We start from the raw sequence: 25,660 nt of genomic DNA on the forward strand, positions 1-25,660 counted from the left end.
ATTGAAAAGAACCAAAACTTTGCACCACAATAATAATCCAATTCCTTAAAGTGCAAAGGATTTATTGTAAAACACTGCTTATCTCAAACAAAATGAAATATTCTCTCTAGCACCTCGGCAACTTGCAAATTTTCTGCTCCTGTTATGTATATGAACCTTAAATGCATTACTCTAGAAAATATATTGTCAAATCAGGTAATCACAAATCACCTTGTTTTAATGGGGGAGGATTAACCTATCCAATCAAGCCACCTCTAACTGATGAAAAAGAGACTCTGTTTAAGCGTAAAACACATATACCAATTTAATTACACAGCAAAGATTAAAATGCTCAACATAACAGTTTAGCTCTTTCGTCCAAATCAGGACTTTTTCAAAACTGCTCAAACCACTGATGTAATTAAGTAAAATGGCCCACCAAATCAAAATGTTAGAAACCAGTTCAAAAGAAAAAAAAATCATTAGTACTTAAACAACAAATTGATTTAAAAAGAGTTAACTACGTATATAAAATTTGTGTAAAAATAAATGAAAACCATTTATAAATGTACAAAACATTAAGTTTAAGAAATAAAATGCTGACTATACTTTAAAATGGGCACAATGGAACAATAATCATTGATACCAGGGAAAGTGAGACCCATTCAAATGTAACTGCCACATAAGTTCTTGTTTACAAAGGTATTCTTTCCATGGTCCAGCTTGCGCATAAGTTTCAACTTTTTCCAAAATGATAAAAAAAAAAAAAAATTTTTTTTTTTAAATTATTGCATACTTTGGAATGTTTACACAAGGCACTGTCCGGATTCCTTTTCTTAATATCTACACAATGTTCATAAATACATTTTTTAAGCTGCCATCTGTCTTACCTATGTAAAATGCTTCACAAGAGACACTCTGATGGAAGTAAACGACAACACTCATGTTGTAGTCAAATTTACCAGGACATACTAAACCCCTAAAACCCAAAGGGATACCCTTGAAGGGAAGTCTTTGGTATCAAGTATCCCAGAGCTAGCAACAAATGATTACAAGAACACTTCACTGGGGATAAGGTAAGCCTGCTGCAAGCTCAGACCAGCTGATCAAGACTAAGGCGGTACCTACATCCCTGGATACAATCCCCTCCATGCTAGACCAGTTGCACTATAATGCTCATTCATTCTAACCATCCTCCAGAAGAGACATGGGGCTGCACACTGGACCTTCCTGCGGAACTCCATGGAACTATTAAACATGACAATCCACCTGTAGTGAGTGCTGACCAGGATATCCCCACTAAAACATCTTTTGGTGAACTGGTTGAAATACTGGCATTTACTTCAGCCCTTTTTTTACCTACATGATTCAGGACTGAAGTATGAACTGTGACAGCAGACGAAAAGAACTGTCAGGCTGATGGGCTAGATGTGCTCTTAAGAGTCAGCAACTGACTTCCTAAAGTGTGCCAGTATAGAACATGTGTGCTCCCAACTTCCAAGAAAAAAAGAACTGTGGCTGGCATAAAGGATGAATTCAACTGCTGATCCACCAAGGAACATCCCTAATATTACATAAGTATGTGCATTTCTTTCCCTTGATATCTATATGTGTGTGCAAAAATACATACATACACATACATACCCTCTCACACACACATACTTGTATGTGTTTCTCTATCTATATACATATATTTACATGGATAGAAACTTGTACATAGAAACCAGTGTGAAAGTTTCAAATGAACATGGATCCTTACTTCACATATCATTTTACATTTGTTTTCTTTAAAACTCAAAATACAAATCAGGTTAGCAGAAGATGAATATACATAAACAGCACTGAACTCACCAGGCTTTGGCAGTACAGCATCTAAAAAGAAATAATACAGGTTTAAACTCAAAGTTAAAATTAAAAAAAAACAACAACATACAGTTTACAACAAAGTTGTGCCTTACCAAATCACTATACAAGAGAAATTCACATTTAAGAAAAACTTACTTTCTAATCACACACACACACCAAAGACAATAGCAACGCCACAACAGACAGCATTTGTACTAAATACATTAGTCACATTTTACAAAAAAAAAGGTTAAATATAACAGGCATGGTTAGTTGACACCCCCAGATGACTAAATAATATAAGCAGTCACTGTAACAACAGATGTTTGAGGACTTTAAGTCATACAAAGATATAAAACTATAATTTATAAAATATCTAGCACTGTCTTGCTTGACTCTTCAGTCAAAAGGCCTAAAGAATAGCCATCCCTCTAGCTACCTGGAAGGATTCACACCTAATTACAGCAGTTCGTTTCATAAAAAAAATCATTATTCTTTTGCTTATTTCTTCAGGATTTCTCATTTTATTCTTATCAAGAGTTCCCCTTGGCTCACAGGTGTGAAACAAGTGAGAAACTGTGGATGATATGTCCCTTTATAAGCACTGATACTGATTTAAAGATGTACTGCTAGGGGAAGAAGGGCATCCCCCCCATTTACTGGAAGCAAGTAAAAGAAGTGCTATCATAATTTACCTGACAGTAGAAGGAGTTCATGAATTAAAGGAAAGCAGACAGACACAACTCAGAAAGTTATGTAAACAAGGCAAAATTCACAACAGTCAAAAACAGTGAAGTACTCATTAAAGCTGTCATCATCAAAAGCATCAGCAGACTTACACACATGAAGAAAATGAAATCATTATGAAACAAAGCATTCCCTACATATTTTGTCAAAAAAAAAAAAACAGAATAATAGACAGCACAGTGTCTTTTGGTAAAGGGAGGAATAGTGAAGAAAAGCCAATACACAGAGGGCTAAGCTAGTAAATGCTTGCCAAGAAAAGATTTTTGTTTCAAATGGTATGCTTCTTTCTAACAAAAAAAATTAGAGATCTTACTATACACAAGAAAATGACAACAAATGAGACAGCTGTGGCAAAAAGCAATGCAGTGCACTTCTCTAATGGCAGAAAGACAGCAGCTCATACCACGTATAACTAAAACAAATACTAACTCTGGATCTGTAACTACTGCAATAACAATAAACTGAATTTGACGCTGATTAGTAGCAGCTATTTGAAGGAATGTGCATCACACTTCTGCATAATATATATATATATATATATATATATTCATATATATATATATATATATATATATATGAATCTGCACCACCTAACACTTGTAAAAACAGATAAACCAAAGAACAGAGATTGTGACCAAGAATTCCAAACAGCTTGGAGATCTCCGTTGTTTGAATAACGATATATATATATATATATATTCATACTGGTTCATTGCTTGCTGACATCCCATCACTGAAACCCATTTCGCTGACAGCTCTTTTCATAGACAAACTTTCAAGGTGGGGGGCTGTGCCCCCCACACACCCCCAACTATATATTACAACTACACAGTCGCACAACAGTGGGGAGGGGGACAAATCCCAGGTTTTTGCCCTGATTACTTTTTTGGTCTATGAAATGGGGCTGTTTGTGCTAAATGGGTTTCAGTGAAATGGGATGCCAGCGAATAGTAGACCCATATATATATATATATATATATATATATATATATATATATATATATATATATATACATATATATATATATTTATATATATTTGCCTGGCTTTGTGGTACAGAGCAACAAAGCTCCTGATGACTTAAGTCTGTGACTCAGATAATTCAACTCTGCATAGTGGTTCAGCAGTGGAAGAGTCAAGGTAATGGAGGAAGGAATTTGAGTGGCTCGTGTATAGCTGCCCATCCTGGGGACGACGCCCACAGCAGGATGACTTCCCGGAGGCCAACTGGTCTCGCCTCAAGCAGGTAAACAAAGGCAAACCTTGGTGCATTAGGATGTTGAAGCCAAAGGGGGGGGGGGGGGGGGGGGGGGGGGGGGGGGGGGGGGGGGGGGGGGGGGGGGGGGGGGGGGGGGGGGGGGGGGGGGGGGGGGGGGGGGGGGGGGGGGGGGGGGGGGGGGGGGGGGGGGGGGGGGGGGGGGGGGGGGGGGGGGGGGGGGGGGGGGGGGGGGGGGGGGGGGGGGGGGGGGGGGGGGGGGGGGGGGGGGGGGGGGGGGGGGGGGGGGGGGGGGGGGGGGGGGGGGGGGGGGGGGGGGGGGGGGGGGGGGGGGGGGGGGGGGGGGGGGGGGGGGGGGGGGGGGGGGGGGGGGGGGGGGGGGGGGGGGGGGGGGGGGGGGGGGGGGGGGGGGGGGGGGGGGGGGGGGGGGGGGGGGGGGGGGGGGGGGGGGGGGGGGGGGGGGGGGGGGGGGGGGGGGGGGGGGGGGGGGGGGGGGGGGGGGGGGGGGGGGGGGGGGGGGGGGGGGGGGGGGGGGGGGGGGGGGGGGGGGGGGGGGGGGGGGGGGGGGGGGGTTTTTTTTTTTTTTTTTTTTTTTTTTTTTTTTTTTTTTTTTTTTTTTTTTTTTTTTTTTTTTTTTTTTTTTTTTTTTTTTTTTTTTTTTTTTTTTTTTTTTTTTTTTTTTTTTTTTTTTTTTTTTTTTTTTTTTTTTTTTTTTTTTTTTTTTTTTTTTTTTTTTTTTTTTTTTTTATTTTTTTTTTTTTTTTTTATTTTTTTTTTTTTTTTGTTTTTTTTTTTTTTTTTTTTTTTTTTTTTTTTTTTTTTTTTTCTTCTTTTTATTTTTTTTTTTTTTTTTTTTTATTTTTTTTTTTCTTTTTTTTATTTTTTTTTTTTTTTTTTTTTTTTTTTTGTTTTTATTGTTTTGTTTTTTTTTTTTTGATCTTTTTTTTTTTTTTTTTTTTTTTTTTTTTTTTTGTAGCAATTGACATTCTTTTTTTTTTTTTTTAAATTATTGCATACTTTGGAATGTTTACACAAGGCACTGTCCGGATTCCTTTTCTTAATATCTAAACAATGTTTATAAATATGTTTTTTAAGCTGCCATTCCGTCTTACCTATGTAAAATGCTTCACAAGAGACACTCTGATGGAAGTAAACGACAACACTCATGTTGTAGTCAAATTTACCAGGACATACTAAACCCCTAAAACCCAAAGGAATACCCCTTGAAGGGAAGTCTTTGGTATCAAGTACCCCACAGCTAGCAACAAATGATTACAGGAACACTTCACTGGGGATAAGGTAAGTCTGCTGCAAGCTCAGACCAGCTGATCAAGACTAACGCTGTACCTACATCCCTGGATACAATCCCCTCCATGCTAGACCAGTTGCACTATAATTCTCATTCATTCTAACCATCCTCCAGAAGAGACATGGGGCTGCACACTGGACCTTCCTGCTGAACTCCATGGAACTATTAAACATGACAATCCACCTGTAGTGTGTGCTGACCAGGATATCCCCACTAAAACATCTTTTGGTGAACTGGTTGAAATACTGGCATTTACTTCAGCCCTTTTTTTTACCTACATGATTCAGGACTGAAGTATGAACTGTGACAGCAGACGAAAAGAACTGTCAGGCTGATGGGCTAGATGTACTCTTAACAGTCAGCAACTGACTTCCTAAAGTGTGCCAGTAGAGAACATGTGTGCTCCCAACTTCCAAGAAAAAAAGAACTGTGGCTGGCATAAAGGATGAATTCAACTGCTGATCCACCAAGGAACATCCCTAATATTACATAAGTATGTGCATTTCTTTCCCTTGATATCTATATGTGTGTGCAAAAATGCATACATACACATACATACTCTCACACACACATACTTGTATGTGTTTCTCTATCTATATACATATATCTACATGGATAAAAATGTACACATAGAAACCAGCGTGAAAGTTTCAAATGAACATGGATCCTTACTCTTACATACCATTTTACATTTGTTTCCTTTAAAACTCATAATATAAATCAGGTTAGCAGAAAATTAATATACATAAACAGCTCTGAACTCACCAGGCTTTGGCAATACAGCATCTAAAAATAAGAAATACAGGTTTAAACTCAAAGTTAAAATTAAAAAAAACAGCAACAAACAGTTTACAACAAAGTTGTGCCTTACCAAATCACTGTACAAGAGAAATTCCCATTTAAGAAAAACTTACTTTCTAATCACACACACACACACACACCAAAGACAATAGCAACGCCACAACAGACAGCATTTGTACTAAATACATCAGTCACATTTTACAAAAAAACAGGTTAAATATAACAGGCATGGTAAGTTGACACCCCCAGATGACTAAATAATGTAAGCAGTCACTGTAACAACAGATGTTTGAGGACTTTAAGTCATACAAAGATATAAAACTATTATTCATAAAATATGTAGCACTGTCTTGCTTGACTTTTCAAGTCAAAAGGCCTAAAAGACAGCCATCCCTCTAGCAACATGGAAGGATCCACACCAGATCTTTTCATTAAAAAAAAATCATTATTCTTTTGCTTATTTCCTCAGGTTTTCTCATTTTATTCTTATCAAGAGTTCCCCTTGGCTCACAGGTGTGAAACAAGTGAGAAACTGTGTATGAGATGTCCCTTTATAAGCACTGATACTGATTTAAAGATGTACTGCTGGGGGAAGAAGGGCATCCCTCCCATTTACTGAAGTAAAAGAAGTGCCATTACAATTCTACCTGACAGTAGAAGGAGTTCATGAATTAAAGGAAAGCAGACAGACACAACTCAGAAAGTTATGTAAACAAGGCAAAATTCACAACAGTCAAAAACAGTGAAGTACTCATTAAAGCTGTCATCATCAAAAGCATCAGCAGACTTACACACATGAAGAAAATGAAATCATTATGAAACAAAGCATTCCCTACATATTTTGTCAAAAAAAAAACAGAATAAGAGACAGCACAGTGTCTTTTGGTAAAGGGAGGAATAGTGAAGAAAAGCCAATACACACAGGGCTAAGCTAGTAAATGCTTGTCAAGAAAAGATTTTTGTTTCAAATGGTATGCTTCTTTCTAACAAAAAAAATTAGAGATCTTACTATATACAAGAAATGACAACAAATGAGACAGCTGTGGCAAAAAGCAATGCAGTGCACTTCGTTAATGGCAGAAAGACAGCAGCTCATACTCACGTATAACTAAACAAATACTAACTCTGGATCTGTAACTACTGTAATACCAATAAACTGAATTTGACGTTGATTAGTAGTAGCTACTTGAAGGAATGTGCATCACACTTCTGCATAATATATATATATATATATATATATATATATATATATATATATATATATATATATGAATCTGCACCACGAACACTTGTAAAAACAGATAAACCAAAGAACAGAGATAACGTTGTTCCAAACAGCTTGGAGATCTGCAAGCTGTTTGGTATATATATATATATATCTGACATCCCATTTCACTGAAACCCATTTAACTGACAGCTCATTTCATAGACAAACTTTCAAGGTGGGGGCTGTGCCCCCACACTAACTATATATTACAACTACACAGTGGGGAGGGACAAATCCCAGGTTTTGCCCTGATTACTTTTGTCTATGAAATGGGGCTGTCAGCGAAATGGGTTTCAGTGAAATGGGATGCTATATATATATATATATATATATATATATATATATATATATATATATATATATATATATATATATATATATATATATATATTTGCCTGGCTTTGTGGTACAGAGCAACAAAGCTCCTGATGACTTAAGTCTGTGACTCAGACAATTCAACTCTGCATAGTGGTTCAGCAGTGGAAGAGTCAAGGTAATGGAGGAAGGAATGTGAGTGGCTCGTGCTAGCTTGCCCATCCTGGGGGGGAGGGGGACGACAGCAGGATGACTTCCCGGAGGCCAACTGCTCTTGCTCAAGCAGAGGCATGCATGGCAATAAGGGCAATAACCTGTATGACGTGCCCTTCATGTTCCCAAGCCAGTGATGGCAGCCCACAGCACCTAAGTTAGGTGGGCACTCATGTCAACCACCAAAGGATGGAGTTAGACAAAGTGAAGAATATCCCTTGACTCAGTCCAGCGCAATGTGGTTGCTAATGAGGGAAGACAGTGCAGTTGTGTACACTTACCATAAATGTAGATGCTATGCTGCAGTTATCACCTGTGGGATTATCCCTGCTGTGGTAGCCCTCGGCTGACCCAGAGTCAATTTTGTTTGCATCAGCTGCAGTCGCCTGTGGTCTGACGTCAGGTCATCAGTGCTATAAAGCAAGGCATCTGACATCATTACATCCAGTCTTTCTTGAAGTGGAGCTCGTAGCAGAAGCAGTTCACACGAGTGCCAGTCGGTTGCTACCAGAGGGTGAATTTCAGCTGAAATGTCTAAAGCCAAGTACCTTGTTAGGGATCTGTTTTTTCTTGCACTAACCAATGTCCGAAAAAGTTAACAATTGTCTCGCCTGTGGAAAGCAGATCCCACACTGAGTCTTTCATTCTTACTGCATCACTTGTTTAGGCCCAGATCACGACATCCCCCATTGCCAGTTCTTTGCCCTCTTTAATGTGGGAACCATTTGCCGTAGAGCTCTTTTTGTAGACAGTTATTTTCGTGTTCCGTCTTTACATTTTGATATGGCTTCCATCAGCCAACAATCTGTAGACATTCCAAAAGAATGTAGAGATAAAGACAGAGACAGACCACACAAGGTTAAGCCTTCCAATAACACTACCGCTAAGCAGGCCGCTCTGGAATTCAGTGAGGTGCTTTCACAGCCACTGATGCCCGATTCGATATCTATGCAGGCCTCTACAGTGACTCTTTTGGAGTCCGGTATGCCGCAGAAATCTTCATCTTCCGAGCCTTCGGCTGTCTTTACCTCAGTTGGGTCAGCAGCTACTACTCAGGGACTGGCTTCCAAGGAGGCCTTTCGCACTACCGATGAATCTAGACAAAAAACAATGTCTTCTCTTTATACTACCATTTCTCTCAGCCTGATGAATTCTCAAAGGCCTAGAAGTCAGGCCACTCTTAGGAAATCTGCTTCTAGCCACCATCTTGTTACTGTTCCACCACCCCAAGTACAAATGCTGAAAATGGCGGAGGATCTCATCTCCCTTATCCGGGGAAGCCAGGCCACAACTTCTAAATGGAAAAGGCACCCTTCTCCAGAAATTATGACATTACAGGATTCTGAGGAATCAGACTATTCAGTTTTTGAAGAGGAACAGCATCTCTTAACTGCTTATGAGGATTCAGACGCAGAGGAATCCATCCCTTCTGCCTCCCCTCCAGAGGACCTTTCCTTTGGGGAAAACCTTTGCTCCCTCAGGGAACATTTCCAATGGGAATCCCAGGACTTCCCACAGTCTAAGAAAAGACTTAGAGAGTTTCTGGACCTGCCTCGGCACAGACCCCTGGCCATCCCCCCTATTTTACAAGTGGTGGATGATGTTTTCCATGAATCCAGCTTAGCCCCTGATGCCCTCCCTCCTGCTCCCAGTAACCCTGACAGGTACTACGGAGTACTGGATTCTTAAAAATACCTGTACAAAAATCCTGCTGCAGACCCAGAGGTCATTACACAGGGACCTAAAGGAGCTAAGACTAGTTCTGCCAAAAAACATCTTCCTTCTGACAAGCACTCCAGAGCTCTGTACAGATGGGGTAAAAAAGTATACACCTCTGCAACCTTAGCTATCAGAGCACTCAGTTGTTAGTTCCATATGTTAAAATAACAACACACTTTGGAACTATTAAAACAGAAAATTGCTACTTTTCCTGACTGTGCCAATTCAAAACAGTTAGCAGATTTACTGCACTCTGCTCGTCAAGTGACCAAACACTCACTACAATGTGGATATGATGCCCTAGAAGCCTCTAGTAAGGCAACAGTGACAGGATCTGTTATTAGGAGACAGGCATGACTGAAGGAACAACCTCTCCCTGATCATGTCAAGTCTAAACTTATTGATGCACCCCTAGATAAGGAGTACTTGTTTGGGGAAAAAGCAGAAGAGGTGCCTAAAAAGATGGAAGACCAAGCAAAATCTATACAAACAGAAGATTTATTTCAGGTATAACCCCCCAGGTTCAGCAGGAACTTTCCTTCTAAGCACTGGTCCTTCCCTGCACCTAGCAGACAGGGCCAAGGTCAGCCCTGCAGGGACAGACCATCCAGGCCCTTATCCCAGGGCCAGCAGAGAAGCAAACAATGCACCACTTCTGTCTCTAAGGCAGGGAGTTCTAAGCCAACGTTCTATGGCAAACACTCACAATGACTCCCCCCTCTTCCCTCTGCCTTCCCTTCACTCATTAAAAATTAGGAGGAAGGAACTCCTTCTTCAAAGACAATTGGCTTTCATAGGTTGGTACTAGGCTATTGGCCCTAGGGCCTATACAAGCCTAGCCATAACAATTCCCTGGCTATTTCTTCCCACACTATTTACTTCCCTGGACCCCGACCTAGCAGGGCGACTGACCTGTAACAAAGGACCAGTGGGTCTTAAAGATAATTTTTCAGGAATACAAATTCGCTTTCAACGAACTCACAATTCCAAGAGAGTACCAGGACTTTCCTCCAAATGAGTGGACAGAGGCACTGAAACAGGTGCAAACTGTCATATCCCAGGGGGCAGTAAAACCTGTACCCTCAGATCAAACAGGCAAAGCATTTTATTCCAGACTATTCCTTGTTTCCAGAAAAGAGGACACTTGGTGCCCCATTCTGTATCTCTCCATTCTGAACACCTCCCTGATGGTTCCCAGATTCAAAATGTTAACTTTGCAGCAGCTGCTGCCTATGCTAACAAAAAATGCCTGGCTAGTGACCCTAGACCTGAAAGATGCCTACATCCCCATCAGGGAATCATGCAGGAAGTTCCTGCACTTCAGAGCAGGCTCACAACACTTTCAGTTCTCTATGCTTCCCTTTGGCTTATCTACTGCTGTCAGAGTATTTACCAAATGCTTGGCCCTAGCCATAGCATTCTGCAGACAAAGGAATGTACAGATTTACCCTTACCTGGACGACTGCCTCATTCAGGCAGAGTGCAAAGAAAAGCTGATCAAAAGACCTTCTCTTTGTCAAATCACTCCTAACTTCTCTAGGGTTCACCACCAATGAGAAGAAATCAAAGCAAAGCCCCACCAGGAAGATCATTTTCTTGGTAGCTCTGCTAGACAAAGCATCCCAAATGGCCTTTCTAGCCCTAGAAAAGCAGAGCATCCTGCCTCTCTAATTTACCCAGCTGGCTTCCAGAAGTCACCTCACAACGAGGAAGTTCCTGCAAGCCCTATGATACATGGGATCTTGCATCCTTTTCATTCCTCTGCCAGGCTTCACATGAGAAAACTTCAGTGGTATCTAAAGAACCTTGGTGCCAGCACACTCAGTCTCTAGAGGTCTCTCTCCCTCTGATCCCATGTATAAGGGCAGAGTTTCTCTGGTGGGCAGAGACCTGCACCAGGAACAAGTGTCTTCCCTTCATCTCCCGCCCTACCGACCAGACCATCACCACAGATGCCTCAGACATTGCTTGGAGTGCTCAACTAGCAGGCAGGTGCACCCAAGTTCTTTGGCATGCCCAGCCACTTCACTTGCACATCAATCAAAAAGAAATGATAGCACAAAAGGCTCTGACATCTTTCAAACCCCATCTCAGGCCAGGGGTTCTTCTTAGAAAAACAGGCAACACCACAGTAATGTGGTATATCAACAAACAGGGTGGGAGACCCAGTCTTACCCCATGTGCAGTTTAGCTATGAGTCTCTGGCTTACAGCGACCTCCATGGGTCTACACCTAATTGCCCAATACCTACTAAGCGTCAACAACACCCTGGCAGACCACCTAAGCATAAACTTACTGGACCCCCATGAATGGCAGCTCAGCAAGGAAATCTTTTTGCAAATCACTCAGGAGTGGGGGACTCTGGAAGTGGATCGTTTTGCCTCGCACCTCAACCACCAGCTGCAAAAGTTCTGTACCAGGGAGTATCACCTCTTAGGGTGGAAGGTGGATGCCTTGACCTTCCCCCAGAACTCCCTCTCTGTGTATGCTTTCCCTCCTCTGCCCCTTATTCAAAATAAGGGAGGAGAGACCAAAGGCCATCCTCATTGCTCCAGATAGCACTGGTACCCCTTACTGCACAGCTTGAACTTACAGCCCCCCAATCAGCTTCCCCTGATCTCAGACCTCTTGACCCAGGGGAGGGGGAAGATACTGCATCCAGACTTACAGACTCTCAATCTCTCAGCATGGCTTATACCTTAAAAGCTAACAAGGAGTTCCTGTTAAGCAAACAGGTCCTAGACATCATCACAGAGGCCAGAAGACCCAGCACCAGAAAATCATACGCAGAAAAATGGAAAAGATTCTGCTCCTGGAGCCAGTCCAAAGGGGTGCACCTCCCATCCTTCTTATCTTGGATTACCTAGCCGAGTTGCTCTATAGTGGCCTCTCTTTCTCCTCTATTAAAATCCATACCTCAGCCATTTCTGCCCATTTTGATTCGGACCCACCCCTCCTCTCACCCTTTGATTCAGCAAGTCCTCAGAAGGACCTCTAATATCAGACCTCCCACGCCACCCTGGGACCTGAATTATGTTCTAGAAAAACTAACCTTACCTCCTTTCGAACCTGCTGCTTCTACAGAATTGAAATACCTCTCCTGGAAGACTGCCTTCCTACTATCTATCACCTCAGCCAGAAGGGTATCAGAACTTCAGGCTCTCATGGCTGTTAAGCCCTTCATCATTTTCCATGTAGACAGGGTCTCCCTGAGGACTAACCCCTCCTTTATGCCCAAGGTGGTATCTGATGTGACCCTCAACCAGGCCACACACCTACCCTCCTTCTTTCCCAACCCTGAAAACAAGGGGGAAAGAACTCTACACTCGCTAAACATGCACAAGACAACTCAGATACTATCTGGACCATACTAAACCATTCAGAAAAACAGAGGGGAAGTCTCTAGACTGCAACATTGAAACAAGAAGAACATCTATGTAACTCCTTAATGGGATTGGGTGGGCCTGTGAAGACACATTTACAAGGTGTTGGGAACAAGGACGCTCTCCTAAGCGCCAGAAAGAAGATGAAGTGAAGGCTGGGGTACAAACTCCTTTGTGACTGCCTGTGTGACAACCCACTTCTGGGTAACAGCCCCCTGTATTTTACGATGAATGTGCTTGAGAGTTAGTGGGAGGGGTGCTCAGTTGGAAAAACATTAACAAAAAATATATACACAGTTATAATTAAAGAAAAGTATTAATATAACTTTACGCATAACTAATTCAGATTTTCAATGAACACACATGCAGTTGCCAGAGGCCAGAAGACCCAGCACCAGAAAATCATATGCAGGAAAATGGAAAAGATTCTGCTCCTGGAGCCAGTCCAAAGGGGCCAGCACCTCCCATCCTTCCATCCCTCTTATCTTGGATTACCTAGCAGAGTTGCTCTATAGTGGTCTCTCTTTCTCCTCTATTAAAATCCATGCCTCAACCATTACTGATTCTGACCCACTCCTCCTCTCATCCTTTGATTAAGCAATTACTCAGAGTTGCATCTCAACTGACGTACACTGCAGATGTTAATGCAGCTTATAAAAACCATAAGGCAAGATTTTATTCAACAACATCTGCATATACCAGTCAATCCAAATTAGTACTGAACAACCCATTTGGCTTCATTAAGGGTAGATTCATGCTTATTGAAGTTGTCAGAAAAACAGTATATACTGCCTATCTTGATTTAGAGTGTCAAAGTTGGGGATTCCATTTCTACCAGTAGCCGAGTTACCAGTGGCACACCACAAGGATCTATGCTGGGTTGTCCACTGTTTGGAATCTATTTCTTGGAAGTCCAGGTCACAGTAGATGGCCTTGGGCTTACCAAGTTTGCTGATTATTGCAAACTGGGTGCAATCACTGAGTCCCCAATCATGTTAACATATTACAAAAAGGGCTAAAACAGACAAATGACTGGTGCCAAAGCACGAACTAAAACTAAATGCACAATGTGCATTACTATCCCCCTTCGACAAAGAGAAAGTCCCTGCACATTACAATACTGACAACACCCCTATAAGCTCAAATCCAGTAGTTTGAGACTTGGGAACACAGGTTCATAGCAATCTAAACTTCGATCACCATGTGTCCACAATGGTAAGGAAAGCCTTCCATGTTGCACATCTCATAAGTAAGGGCATTGTATCCAAGACTTAAGATGTTATAACTCCTCTGTACTCGACCCTCATCAGACCACTAACAGTACAATTGCTCCCTTTTGCATGTACCTCACCAGACACCTGCAGCAGCTGGAGAGACCATAGAGGTTTCTCACCAAGAAAACTCAGAGCCTCCAAAACAAAACCTATGTGAAAAGACTGACCTGTGACTGTACTCTGTATATTACAGGCTGCTTTGAGGTGACTTGTGTCTGGCCAACAGAGCACTCTCTGACCCTGTACTAATGGAAATCCTGCACATCCGCAAATCAAATGGAACAAGAGTCACTGGCTCCATTGATCTCAACTTAGCCTGTGACATTAACAGAGCATGCTTAAAAGACAGACATATCTCCCAGAGATTGCAGCTCCTCTGGAATAAACTCCCAATTCACATGAAGCAGAGCTCCTCAATAATCCTATTCATGCGCTACCTAAACAACTGGATGGGAGACCACAGATTCACACCAGGGGTGGTACCTATGTCCCTCATGGACTGGGGCAGTCGGTGATGATCACAGACTCACTTTGTGAATAACAACCATCTAACCAAGGTCAATTAGGGAACACTGGTATAACATGGCTAGGCTTGTAAAGCCTAACAACCACCTAGGAATCTATGAAATTTGACCTCTGAATCTGTGCCAAGAATACAGTTACTCATTCCATTATGATCTGAAACTTAGAAATAAAATGTACAGATTACTACAAAGATAAGTACTTTACAGCTATTTTTATTATAAGGCAGTAAGACTTACCCTTCCTGGGTCTCCCAATTTTGCGTTCCACAGTTACTATAAAAGAAAGTAAAAACAGTTAGCAAAAATCACAATAAAAACTACCAATCTTTCTAACGGAGTCTCTTCATCAAGGTAAATACTAGAAACTACAAGCAGTCTGCATCAGGATCATACGGGAGCTCTTAACTAATTAAGACCCATCCACAAAGAGATTTAAAATAAATTTATATTAATGTTTGTGAAGCAAATAACACTGTTGGGTCTCTGACAAGGAGTATCTTTCCTTTCTGTCTCTTAATGGCTGCTCATCTCTGAAGTATCATCATTTGGAAAAAGCCCTCTTCACTACACTAACTCAAACTGTGACATCATGCTGTGCTAAAGAGAGCATGCCAAGACCATGAACCTGCTAGTTCACTTCCAACAAGACAGCAAGCACATTCATGCAAATGAAGACAGCAATAAAGGGAAAAAATGTAAATTGCGCAAGAATAAAAAAGCATGCCCATTCTTGACTTTTAAGGACTCAAACTTGAGCTGACAGACATAGGGGCAATAAAGACAACAGAGACAGAGAAGGGTTACAGGGCCGACAAAGGAGGGACTCCGCACAGATCAACTGAGCAGAAACAGTAAGTCTACAACTAGGAAGATTCCAAAACAAAAATTAAAAAGAGAAAATACCAAAACCGGCAAACCAGCTGTTTATTACTACAAAAACACAGAACAACTAAGCGGTTTCGACAAAAATAATACAGGCTTCTTCAGAGTTGTTCAGACTGGGACAAACACTTAATTAAATACTGTTACACAGTGAGTCATCAGCGAATCATATACTTGACCCTTGTATATAATTAAAATATACCTGTTTAAAGACGCTTTTCATTATTGTATGCATATGTTCACCCCTTAAAATTAAAAGTTCAACACATACTGAAACATTGAAAATAAAAACACTTTCACTTGTTTAAAAACCAAACCTTTCTACTTAAGAAACCTGGTCATGTCTTCTTATTAGAAAAGGCTTGATAGAAATTAAATCATTTAAACCTGGACTCCTCGTGGCATTTAACCTCAACTGCCACATAGACTCCTTGGTTTCCAAAAATACATTAGAATCCCCTCCTCATTCACTAGCCATGACCCTATCAATAATAAAGAATACAAACTTCTTGAAATTTTCACATCTGACAGAATGCATATAAAGGGCATTGTGAATATCTTTATTTTTTTATTGCCCTCGTATGCTCACCAATTCTATCCCTTAGATGTCGGGAAGTTTTTCCAATCTAATTGGAATAAAACTGGACAACTAGTAAAAGGGGTGGAACAAATTATCAGAGATTAATGGCATTGTTTAGAGAGAGTAGCCAAATTTAGGAATGTGGCTGAGTTCAAGTTTACTTTTTTGACAATAGATGACAATTTATTCTCGGTCATTCTGCATGGTAGGGGTATTGACATGTTTAGGAATAGCATCATGAGTATAGGTGATATGGACATTGAAGAAGTAGAAGTACTGGTTGAGTTTATGAAAGTGGTGTTGAACAACTTCCTTATGTTTGAGGGGGAAATTTTCCATCAAGTAGCAGGTGTGGCAATGGGAGCGAAATGTGCTTCCATTTTTGCCAACCTGGTCCTTTTGGATTGGGAGAAGGAATTTGTTATCAGTTCAAAATATCAGGACAAAATATTGTCCTGTAATAGGTTTTTAGATGACATACTAATACTTTGGAAGGGTGATGAAAGTGAGGCGGTAGAGTTTGTGGAATATCTCAACGGGACAACGGATGTTTTGAAGTTTACTAGAATTTGGGGACAGGACACTATTCACTACTTGGATGTTAACCTCTCCATAGTTAATGGGTTATTAGAAAGTACAATTTTTTAAGAAAGCCTCCTATTCCAATACCCTGCTTCATTTTAACAGCAATCATCCTCAGTTCCAAAAATGAAGCGTAGTTAAAGGGCAGATGGTTAGGGTTTCAAGACTCACTAGTGCTGAAGAAATGTTCAAGAGTGAGATTTATAAGTTGATTGGGCTATTTTTAGACAGGGGCTATCCACTCAAGTTGCTTATTAATATAAAAAAGAAGTCATGAACAAGAGATTATCCACTTTTGCTCCAATTTTGATATTGAATCAGGGGTTGGAAACCAACATCAAGGACAGTGATAAAGGGAGCGCTATGGTTATAAGATATAATGACTGTACTCCCGAAATTGTGGAAATAGTGAACAAATGTTGGGAGTTAAGTTTTGAATTTGATATGTTGTCCATATTAGGATTGAAGCCTCAAATAGTTTATAGTAGGGGGGAGGAATTTCAAGAATATTTTGGAAGGGCAGAGTCATAAGGGTATTTACAAATCCAATATGTGGTTTTTTGCAAAAATTGTAGATATATTAACAACGGACCTTATGTTACAGTAGCAGGATATCATGCCTCTATCCAATGCCCGGGTAGATGTAACTGTAGTTCTACTATGGTAATTTATGTGGCTACATGCCTTTCCTGTCCGGGGTTTTACAGTGGAAAAACTTCCCGACGTCTAAGGGATAGAATTGGTGAGCATACGAGGACAATAAAAAATAAAGATACTCACGATTCCCTTTATATGCACTCTGTCAAATGTGAAAAGTTCAAGAAGTTTGTATCCTTTATTATTGACAGGGCATGGCTAGTGAATGAGGAGGGAATTCTAATGTATTTTTAGAAGCCAAGGAGTCTATGTGGCAGTTGAGGTTAAATGCCACGAGGAGTCCAGGTTTAAATGATTTCATTTTTATCAAGCTTTTTCTAAAAATAAGACATGACCAGGTTATTTAAATAGAAAGGTTTGATTTTTAACCAAGTGAAAGTTTTTTATTTTCAATGTTTCAGTATGTGTTGAACTTTTAATTTCAAGGGGTGAACATATGCATACAATAATGAAACGTGTCTTTAAACAAGTATATTTTAATTATATACAAGGGTCAAGTATTTGATTTGCTGATGACTTACTATGTAATAGTATTTAAGTAAGTGTTTGTACCAATCTGAACAACTCTGAAGAAGCCTGTATTATTTTTGGTGAAAGCGCTTAGTTGTTCTGTGTTTTGGGAGTAATAAACAACTGGTTTACTGGTTTCAGTATTTTCTCTTTTTATTTTTGGTTTAAAGCCTGTTGGCAGTGGTTCGTGTTTAAAATTCCAAAACAGCACAAAATCTTCATGAAGGTGAGAACTAGGTCTTGGCCAACCAGCAGTGGCTCAGATGGGCAAGTCCAGAGGTACTGCAATAGTAAAGAAAGCTCAGTATCCTGCAGCCACAGTTTAAGCAATGATGACTGTTAATGATCCAAAACAATGACCAAGTAGCTGTGGCGCAAATGACAATGGAGACATTTTTTAATTGAGCATTAGAAGCAGCCACTTTTCTTGGTGAAGTGGCTCTTGACCACAGTATTTTGAGTAGGATAATTTGCTGCCAGATGGGAGAAGCTAATGAAGTTATCAATTTACATGAACTACAAGCTGGAATTTTTTTTTTGTAAAAGAATAAGACCCACTCCTTGAATATCCTAAGGTTCATCAGCAATTTTACCCATGTATCTTCAAAACATGAGCTACAACAGTATTTTCAATACGTCCATTTTATTTGTCACTGATGCCCTCCTACAACTTGGTTTTAAACTTACTTTTAGCTTCACCTACATAACATAGGTTGCAGGGATGTCTCAGGACATATATAATCCAGCAGAACCACAAAAAAGCTGGTCAAGAGAGGAGTCTTAAAACATTTTGTTAACATTTCTGTATATAAATGTATATAGAAAAATAGTACTACATGGCTAAGTACCCACATGCAGCTCTGGAAAATTAACTAAATCCTGCTTACTTCTTATGAAGTATGTGCATCAAAAACATCCTCAATGTTCTTGTCATGAAACAAGTGGACACGCAGTAGTTCTTCTCAAGCAAAGCTTCCTTCAAAAAGGCGAGCATCTTGGTAAACAGTACAGAACAAATGTAATCACTCTGTACTGAAAGTGGTGCTCATCAATAATGAACTGAAGAAACTTCATGTTCAGATCCCAGAAAGGGACAAACCAGTAAGTATCTTGCATGTCTAGAAAAATCAAATATATGTCCTGCACAGCAGAGGCAAGACTCCTTGAGATTAGCTGTTCACAACTTGACATGCAGGATGGGTTCACTAAAGTCTCTGAGCTCCAAGGAGGACAAAAGTCTCCCATTCAAGTTTTGAAATGAAGAAGATGAGAAAGTAAAATCTCTGGCTTTACTCTTAAACAGAGATAATTCTGACTGACCCACGTGAGTAGTGCCAATTTATTCTGGCTCAGGAGCTCTAATGGAGACAGCCTGGTCCATAGTGGAGGCATTCAGCAGAAGGTCCTGAGAGCTCTAGGATGACCAACCCCCAAGACCAACTCAAAAACCCAATGGTCCTTTGTGACTGTTCTCCAAGCCAGGGAGAACTATGAAAAAAATGCACAGCCCCAATGGATGGTCTAGAACACCAGAAAAGAAGACTGCTTCCTTCTAGGGACCCTATCTCAATTGCAAAGGAGGGTCTTATTCCTTGGGAAAAGTCCCATGGTATCCAAGATGGCCTGCTGTTCTCATCCATAAAGGAGGACAGCCAGAGTCATACTCATCTCCACAGCACACATAACAGCCTGCAGCCATGCCACAGCATAAGCACATTCAAATGTTACCTGAGGCCCCACAAAAGCATGCTGAAAAAGTCGAGGTAAGGGTTTTAACGCACACCTCAATGACACTAGAATCAGGAAGGAGTGAATGCCTTTCAACTGTCTTTGGTGAAGTAAGAATACCTTGAAACATGTAAACATGAGTTAGACAGATGAGGGAAATGAAAGAGAAAAACATCCTCTTGTCCATCATGTCCATTGATTTATATTTCTTATATGGTGGTAAAGGGTGTTATGGTCTGTGCAAACTTTACTCAACTGCAGAGAGGAGACAAGAGTTTGACCTCGGCTGTCAACAAAGGAACTCATGCAACTCGGTTGGGAGCATGCACAAGCCATACACCTTCACAGAACTCATAGATGCAGTTCTGCCTGAGCCCAAGCTATAAATATGGAATCCTTGAGTTCCATGACTGGGATGATAAAGACTCTTTCTTTTTTGTTCTAAGAACAGCTCATTAAGGCATTTCCGCTCAGGGATAGGTAAGGGGGGGCCACAAGCCAATCCACAGAAGACTTCAAAAACCTGAAGTGTTTTCTAAGGCATGAGACATGTGAAGCACTGTATGCTGGAAACTACTCATTGCCTTTCATCATTTCTGAAATAGGGGGCTCTAGTTGTCTAGGTTTCCTTACCAGGACACAAAGGGTGAGAGAAACCCTCATCTGAGCTTAACTCTAGAAAGGATGAGTCAATCCTTTCTAGACATGTGCTGGACCAAGCAAGTGATAAGCAAGTGAAGTAGATCAGAAAAGCCATCACAGGGAAAGGCATACGTTTCATAGCAGTATAGCCATTGTCTGCCCTCTGTTATTCACTTCCTAATAGTTTTTCAGCACTAAGCCATGATCACTATGAAGACCACTTCTGAGGACTCTTCACATTAGATTTTACTTGATATATGTGAGTCTACATAATCTGCATCCACCCAAGCAGTGACAGACTCAGCACATGGTTGGTTAATGCCTGAGAAGCAGAAAAACAGGTCACATGTTGGTATGTTACTTAGATGATTTCTTAATAATTACAGGCAGATAATCAAAGGCAGTTTTCAATTGTGAACAACTAACAGCTAGTGTATTTCTTGAAGAATGGCCCAGATATGATAGATCGATGCTGTCACCTTCCAATGGATATGGTAAGAAGTTTGTGGATGCAGAAGAGAGAGTCAAAAATGACAAGATCAAAAAGGCCTGATAACAGATCTGGTAGGATTTCTAACTTTCACTTGTTCAGAAATCTGTTCAGGAAGGACTTAAATCAAATGCATTAACAATGCTCTCTGACATAACATAACAGCAATACTGGAACAAGATCACTCTCGAGATGCATATCCTAATAAAATAAGGGGTGAGCGCCCATCACTGACCAGACTGTCTCATACTGTACCAAAACCATTCAAGAATGGGGCAATAATCTGCACATAAATGACCAGAGAGATGGAACAGAGCTGAGATGCTGCAACATTACTTCTTGGAACTGTGCCATTGTGGACAGCAAACCTGCTGTGGAAGCAGGAGTTGTCTAATATGTGTGATTTCTAGTGGATACTCAAAGGGTGCTCAGCTAGGAGGACAAGCAGTTTGTACAGGCTACAACTGGTGCTGAAGGAGCTACTGCTTAGTTTTATAAAACATATCACATGCCAAATGAAACCTATGCCAGCAGTCTCATTTTGGCAGCTGCACCAGAAGCAAGAGTGGTGAGACATGCAGTGAGAGGTGTGGTCTAGGATAATGAAGAAAAACTTCAGCAGACTTAATGATGGCATCCTGATTAAAAACAAAAAAAGAAGTGAAGATGTGAGCATCTTCTTAAAGGCTACAGGCAGATTACTTAAACACAAAGGTGCAGGTTTAAACAAGCAGTTGGAAGACCAGCTAATGGAATTTCTGTTAGATTAATGAAAAACTGGCAAAACTATGTCTCTACTATGGCAAATCTGTCCATTAATATACACTGAGTGCATCTCAGTGGTAGGCCAAACATCACAAACAGATGAAGAAGAAACAGTGTCATAACAGGCTGGCCTAAGTTAGAAGGGGAGAATGGAAAAGAAGGGAGGACACCAGTAGGGGCACACACTTAAAGAACTAGAGAAGAAAACTGAGGTAGAAAACAGTCAAAAGACGATGTGGGGTGTGTCATCTGTTCTAATCACAATGTAGCTGGCAGCCTGGAAATGAACAGAGTTATTATGAAAATAAAACAGCCAAGGCTTCTAACCTGCACAGTACGTTTGGAGATGGTTTTCACAACACCCATCAGCTTGCCTATCTAGATACCTCTACCCCCAAAATGGATTTATGCAGTAGAATATTTTTTTTCAACTTAATTAAGGCAGTCATCATCTAAACCAGCTGTAAAGCTCTGCAATACTTCAACTTTGACAAAGTCTAGTATTATTTCTCCAAGTTAAACTTTTGTGATGTACAAACTAATAAAATCAACACTGCAAGTGAACATATACTGCCCTTAAAAGTTCATACGTTAAACTGGGTGACGCATGTACATACACATAATCATGTCTGATTTTTCAGTCAAAAAATGAACAAATATGTGGACAGTCCTAACACATTACATTAATTATTTAAAAATCATTGAAAAGGTGAGATTTGTTTAAATATAAAAGGACACACAAAACACTATGGACTCTCAAATACACTATACTCACCTGTCTTTATGTGAACAGCATCTAAAAAATACCATGGAAAATACAAGTTTATGATGTTGGTTTGACTTTTTTTTTTAGCTCACATTAAAATACAAGTTTTGGATGTTGGTTTTACTTTCAAATTCACAACTACAGATTAAATAACAGCAGCACCCAATTCACAACAAAGTTAGATTTCAAAAGTGTCAGAAATTAACATTCCACAGACATCTCAGATCCAAATGATTCAAAGACCACGAAGCTGATGAAACTCAGATGAGGGCCGCTAATCAACCCCCTTCAAAAAAAAAAAAAAAAAAAATTAAACATACGCTTACATATACACTAAATGTGACAGCAACGTCAATGTCATATTTATGTGGGGAAAGGGAAAATCCTTATAAAAAAACGGACACCCAAATCTATCCCAAAAGTATAAGGACTCTGACTAAAAAGATCAAAAACATAAGAAATAAACAATACAAGCTATTGCAAAGAAAACTGCTTTAGTGATTACATTTTACTTTGTTATATCATAGCATTACTTGCCTACCTTTCCCTGGTATTTCAATTACGGAGTCCACATTTTCTACAGAAAAAAAATAAAAATGGCTTGCATTACAATAACAAACTCTGCACATAATTCCCTTCTAACAGAACAAATAAAACTACCTGCAAGTAGTCTATGGCAAGATCATGTGGGCCATTTTAGTTGTTAAGACCCCTTCACAAGAAGATAAAGTGCTGATGTTTACATAAATAACAGATATGTTTGTACAGCATCCGCTGAACTGCGATGGGATACACTTCTGTAGGTTCATCATTTTTTAATTAACCAATTGTATTTATCACATTTATTTGTAACAAGTTTACGTTCATTAACAGCAATTAAAAAATCACATTAACACTTCCCATTATTATCTAGATACATTATACACACATCTTATGCCATATTTCTGTTTTTATTCCTATGACTTGAGCACACTTGTACACTTTTCTCTTCTTATCAACTTAATTACTAAGGTCATTTATTTGATCTTTATTTGTATAATCATTCCAAAATGCACCTTTTATTCTTATGTAAATTACTTAATTTTTTAATGATTCCATCACTAGGTCTAACTTGTCTAATCTACGTTCACTCTTACTTCAGCAGTCATCTCTCTGTTGTTACTATTAACCATATCCCCAGTTTGTACTCAAGTATGCACACACCACAGCATTTATTCAGTGTAAACTGCTGTTCCACTTCTGGTAATTATGTATACACTATCTCTGATGCGTGGGCATTGTTTTCATATCCTGCTTTTACTGCTGACACTCTACATAATTTTACTTTTGCCTTTGCTGTTACTGCTCTGACTGTAACTAAGGTTGAGTCTGTATTGGTCACACTTGATCAATGCTTCATCCCAGTAAACCAAATGTAAACAAATAATAAAATAAAATACTCTGATTTCTATTTTGTGTCATTGTTTTTCTTTTTTGGTTGTCAACAACAAACTTAATACGGCCTTGTTATCTCCCAAGAATTCCAAACCTAAACGCCAATGCAAGAGCATCTTCTCCTTAATTAATAATGTTTTCCAAGCTGTGTCACGACATTTTGTACGGAGTCCTTAAACTCCATACATTCCAAGAAGACTGTTCAGAATTCCCACTATTATTCCTTTCCATTTCCACCGTCCCCTTATAGGAAAACCTTCTGAAGTCTACTTTGAGTATACAACTATCAGTGCAAACATGTACATGCAAAATGTACACATTTTCTTGACTTCGAAGCATACCTAGAGGCCTTACAAATTTACTTCAGTTGTTATTTTGTAACTTGTAGTACTCTTCTCTCCCAGTCTTGATTATTCGCTTCCGTTTTTTATAATCATATAGCATTTTACACACCTTCACTAATTACCCCATCTTCAATTTCTGATTCCACTAAAACCCCTACCACAGCTGTTTTTTCACTAAGTACACCTCTTTCTATCTCTATATACATAAAAATCTAAATATATACATATATATATTATATATATATATATATATATATATATATATATATATATATATATATATACACACACACACACACACACACACACACACACACATGGGAGTTAGGCATTTGACCAAAACACTAGGTGGTCAACATCTGTTTAATTGATCACATTTGGTCAACAAATGCAGACAGTTGACAATCCCCAGGTAGGGAAATATTCCCTTTCCCCAGGGATTGTGTGACCTCAACATATAATTAGAAGCGGTGTAGAGACAGCAAAAAACAATGTTTTTTTTTTTTATTTATTTAATGTCCATGGCTTGGGGTGACCACAATGGTGCAGTGGTTAGCATTATCGTCTTACAGCAAGAGGTTCTCCATTCCGATTCTCAGCTGGGGTACCTTCTGTGCGGAATTTGTATGTCGTCTCTGTGGTCACATGAGTTTCCTCTCACATGCCAAAGACATGCAGCAGGCAGATTGGACACTTTAAATTGGCTGCAGGTGAGAGTGTGTGTGAGTGAATGCACGAATAAACTACAGTGGCAGGGTAGCCACCCGGTGGTGTAAAACCTTGGCTCGAGATGATTGTCACTGCTGAAGTGACACCCCGAACCCCATGCCCAAAAATGAGGAAAGGGGTTGAGGATGGATGGACGGTCCATGTCTAATTAGTTTCCAATCTTTCAATTTTTTTAAATAGCCTTGTGTTTCTTCTCTTCCTACATACCTTTAGCTACCATAGCACAGTCATTTTTAATCATGAGCCTAAAAGACTTCATTTTTTGATGTCCCCATAAATAAAGGTATTGTTGCATTAATTCATGTATAGACACACAACTTACTATTAAAGCCTTTGTTTTTAACTTCATTTAATTTATACACTCAGAATACCTAAAACTGCCTTAAAATATCCCAGAACACTCTAATCTCAATAAAGAAGGTCAAGTGGAATATAATATCATCTGCAAATATATAAATATGGGAGTTGGGCATTTGACCAAAACACTAGGTGGTCAACATCTGTTTAATCAATCACATTTGGTCAACAAATGCAGACAGCTGACAACTGTGTCAGACTGAGAATCCCCAGGTAGGGGAATATTCCCTTTCCCCAGGGATTGTGTGATCTCAACATATAATTAGAATGGCTACCAGTCCAATTATATTGCTAGATTTGCAAATCCTCTCTTTTTACCTAAGGTTCCATGTATATAGCAAATAAGAGATGGGGAAGAGGATATCCTGGTCCCATTATATAAATTCAAGCTGCTAGGAATGGACTATTCTCACCTTATCATTTGCCTCTAATCCATCATATAGTCTCCTAATTAACTCTACGATAATAATTGGGAATGTAAATGTTAATGTTGCACTACTCGTGAATTCCCAGGATACCCAATCAAATGCTTTCTCTGCATCCCAAGCTAAACAGCAATAACTGAGTTAATTTTTTTTTTATTATGGCTCCCGTTGAGTCAT

At 40.0% G+C, this 25,660-nt stretch overlaps 1 protein-coding gene across 43 annotated transcripts in view; it reads right to left on the bottom strand.

Moving 5' to 3' along the window:
• LOC122809254 (titin-like) overlaps positions 1-25,660 on the bottom strand; it is a 3,339,665-nt gene that overhangs the window by 1,098,450 nt on the left and 2,215,555 nt on the right. For all 43 annotated transcript variants that reach the window (XM_044080625.1, XM_044080596.1, XM_044080621.1 and 40 more), the window contains one exon: positions 1,831-1,851. In XM_044080625.1, the coding sequence (XP_043936560.1) occupies positions 1,831-1,851 (21 nt within the window). The remainder of the gene's footprint in view (positions 1-1,830; positions 1,852-25,660) is intronic.

The sequence above is a fragment of the Protopterus annectens genome, chromosome 8.part0 (assembly GCF_019279795.1).
Source record: "Protopterus annectens isolate FY-2018-M chromosome 8.part0, PAN1.0, whole genome shotgun sequence".
NCBI lineage: Eukaryota > Metazoa > Chordata > Ceratodontiformes > Protopteridae > Protopterus > Protopterus annectens.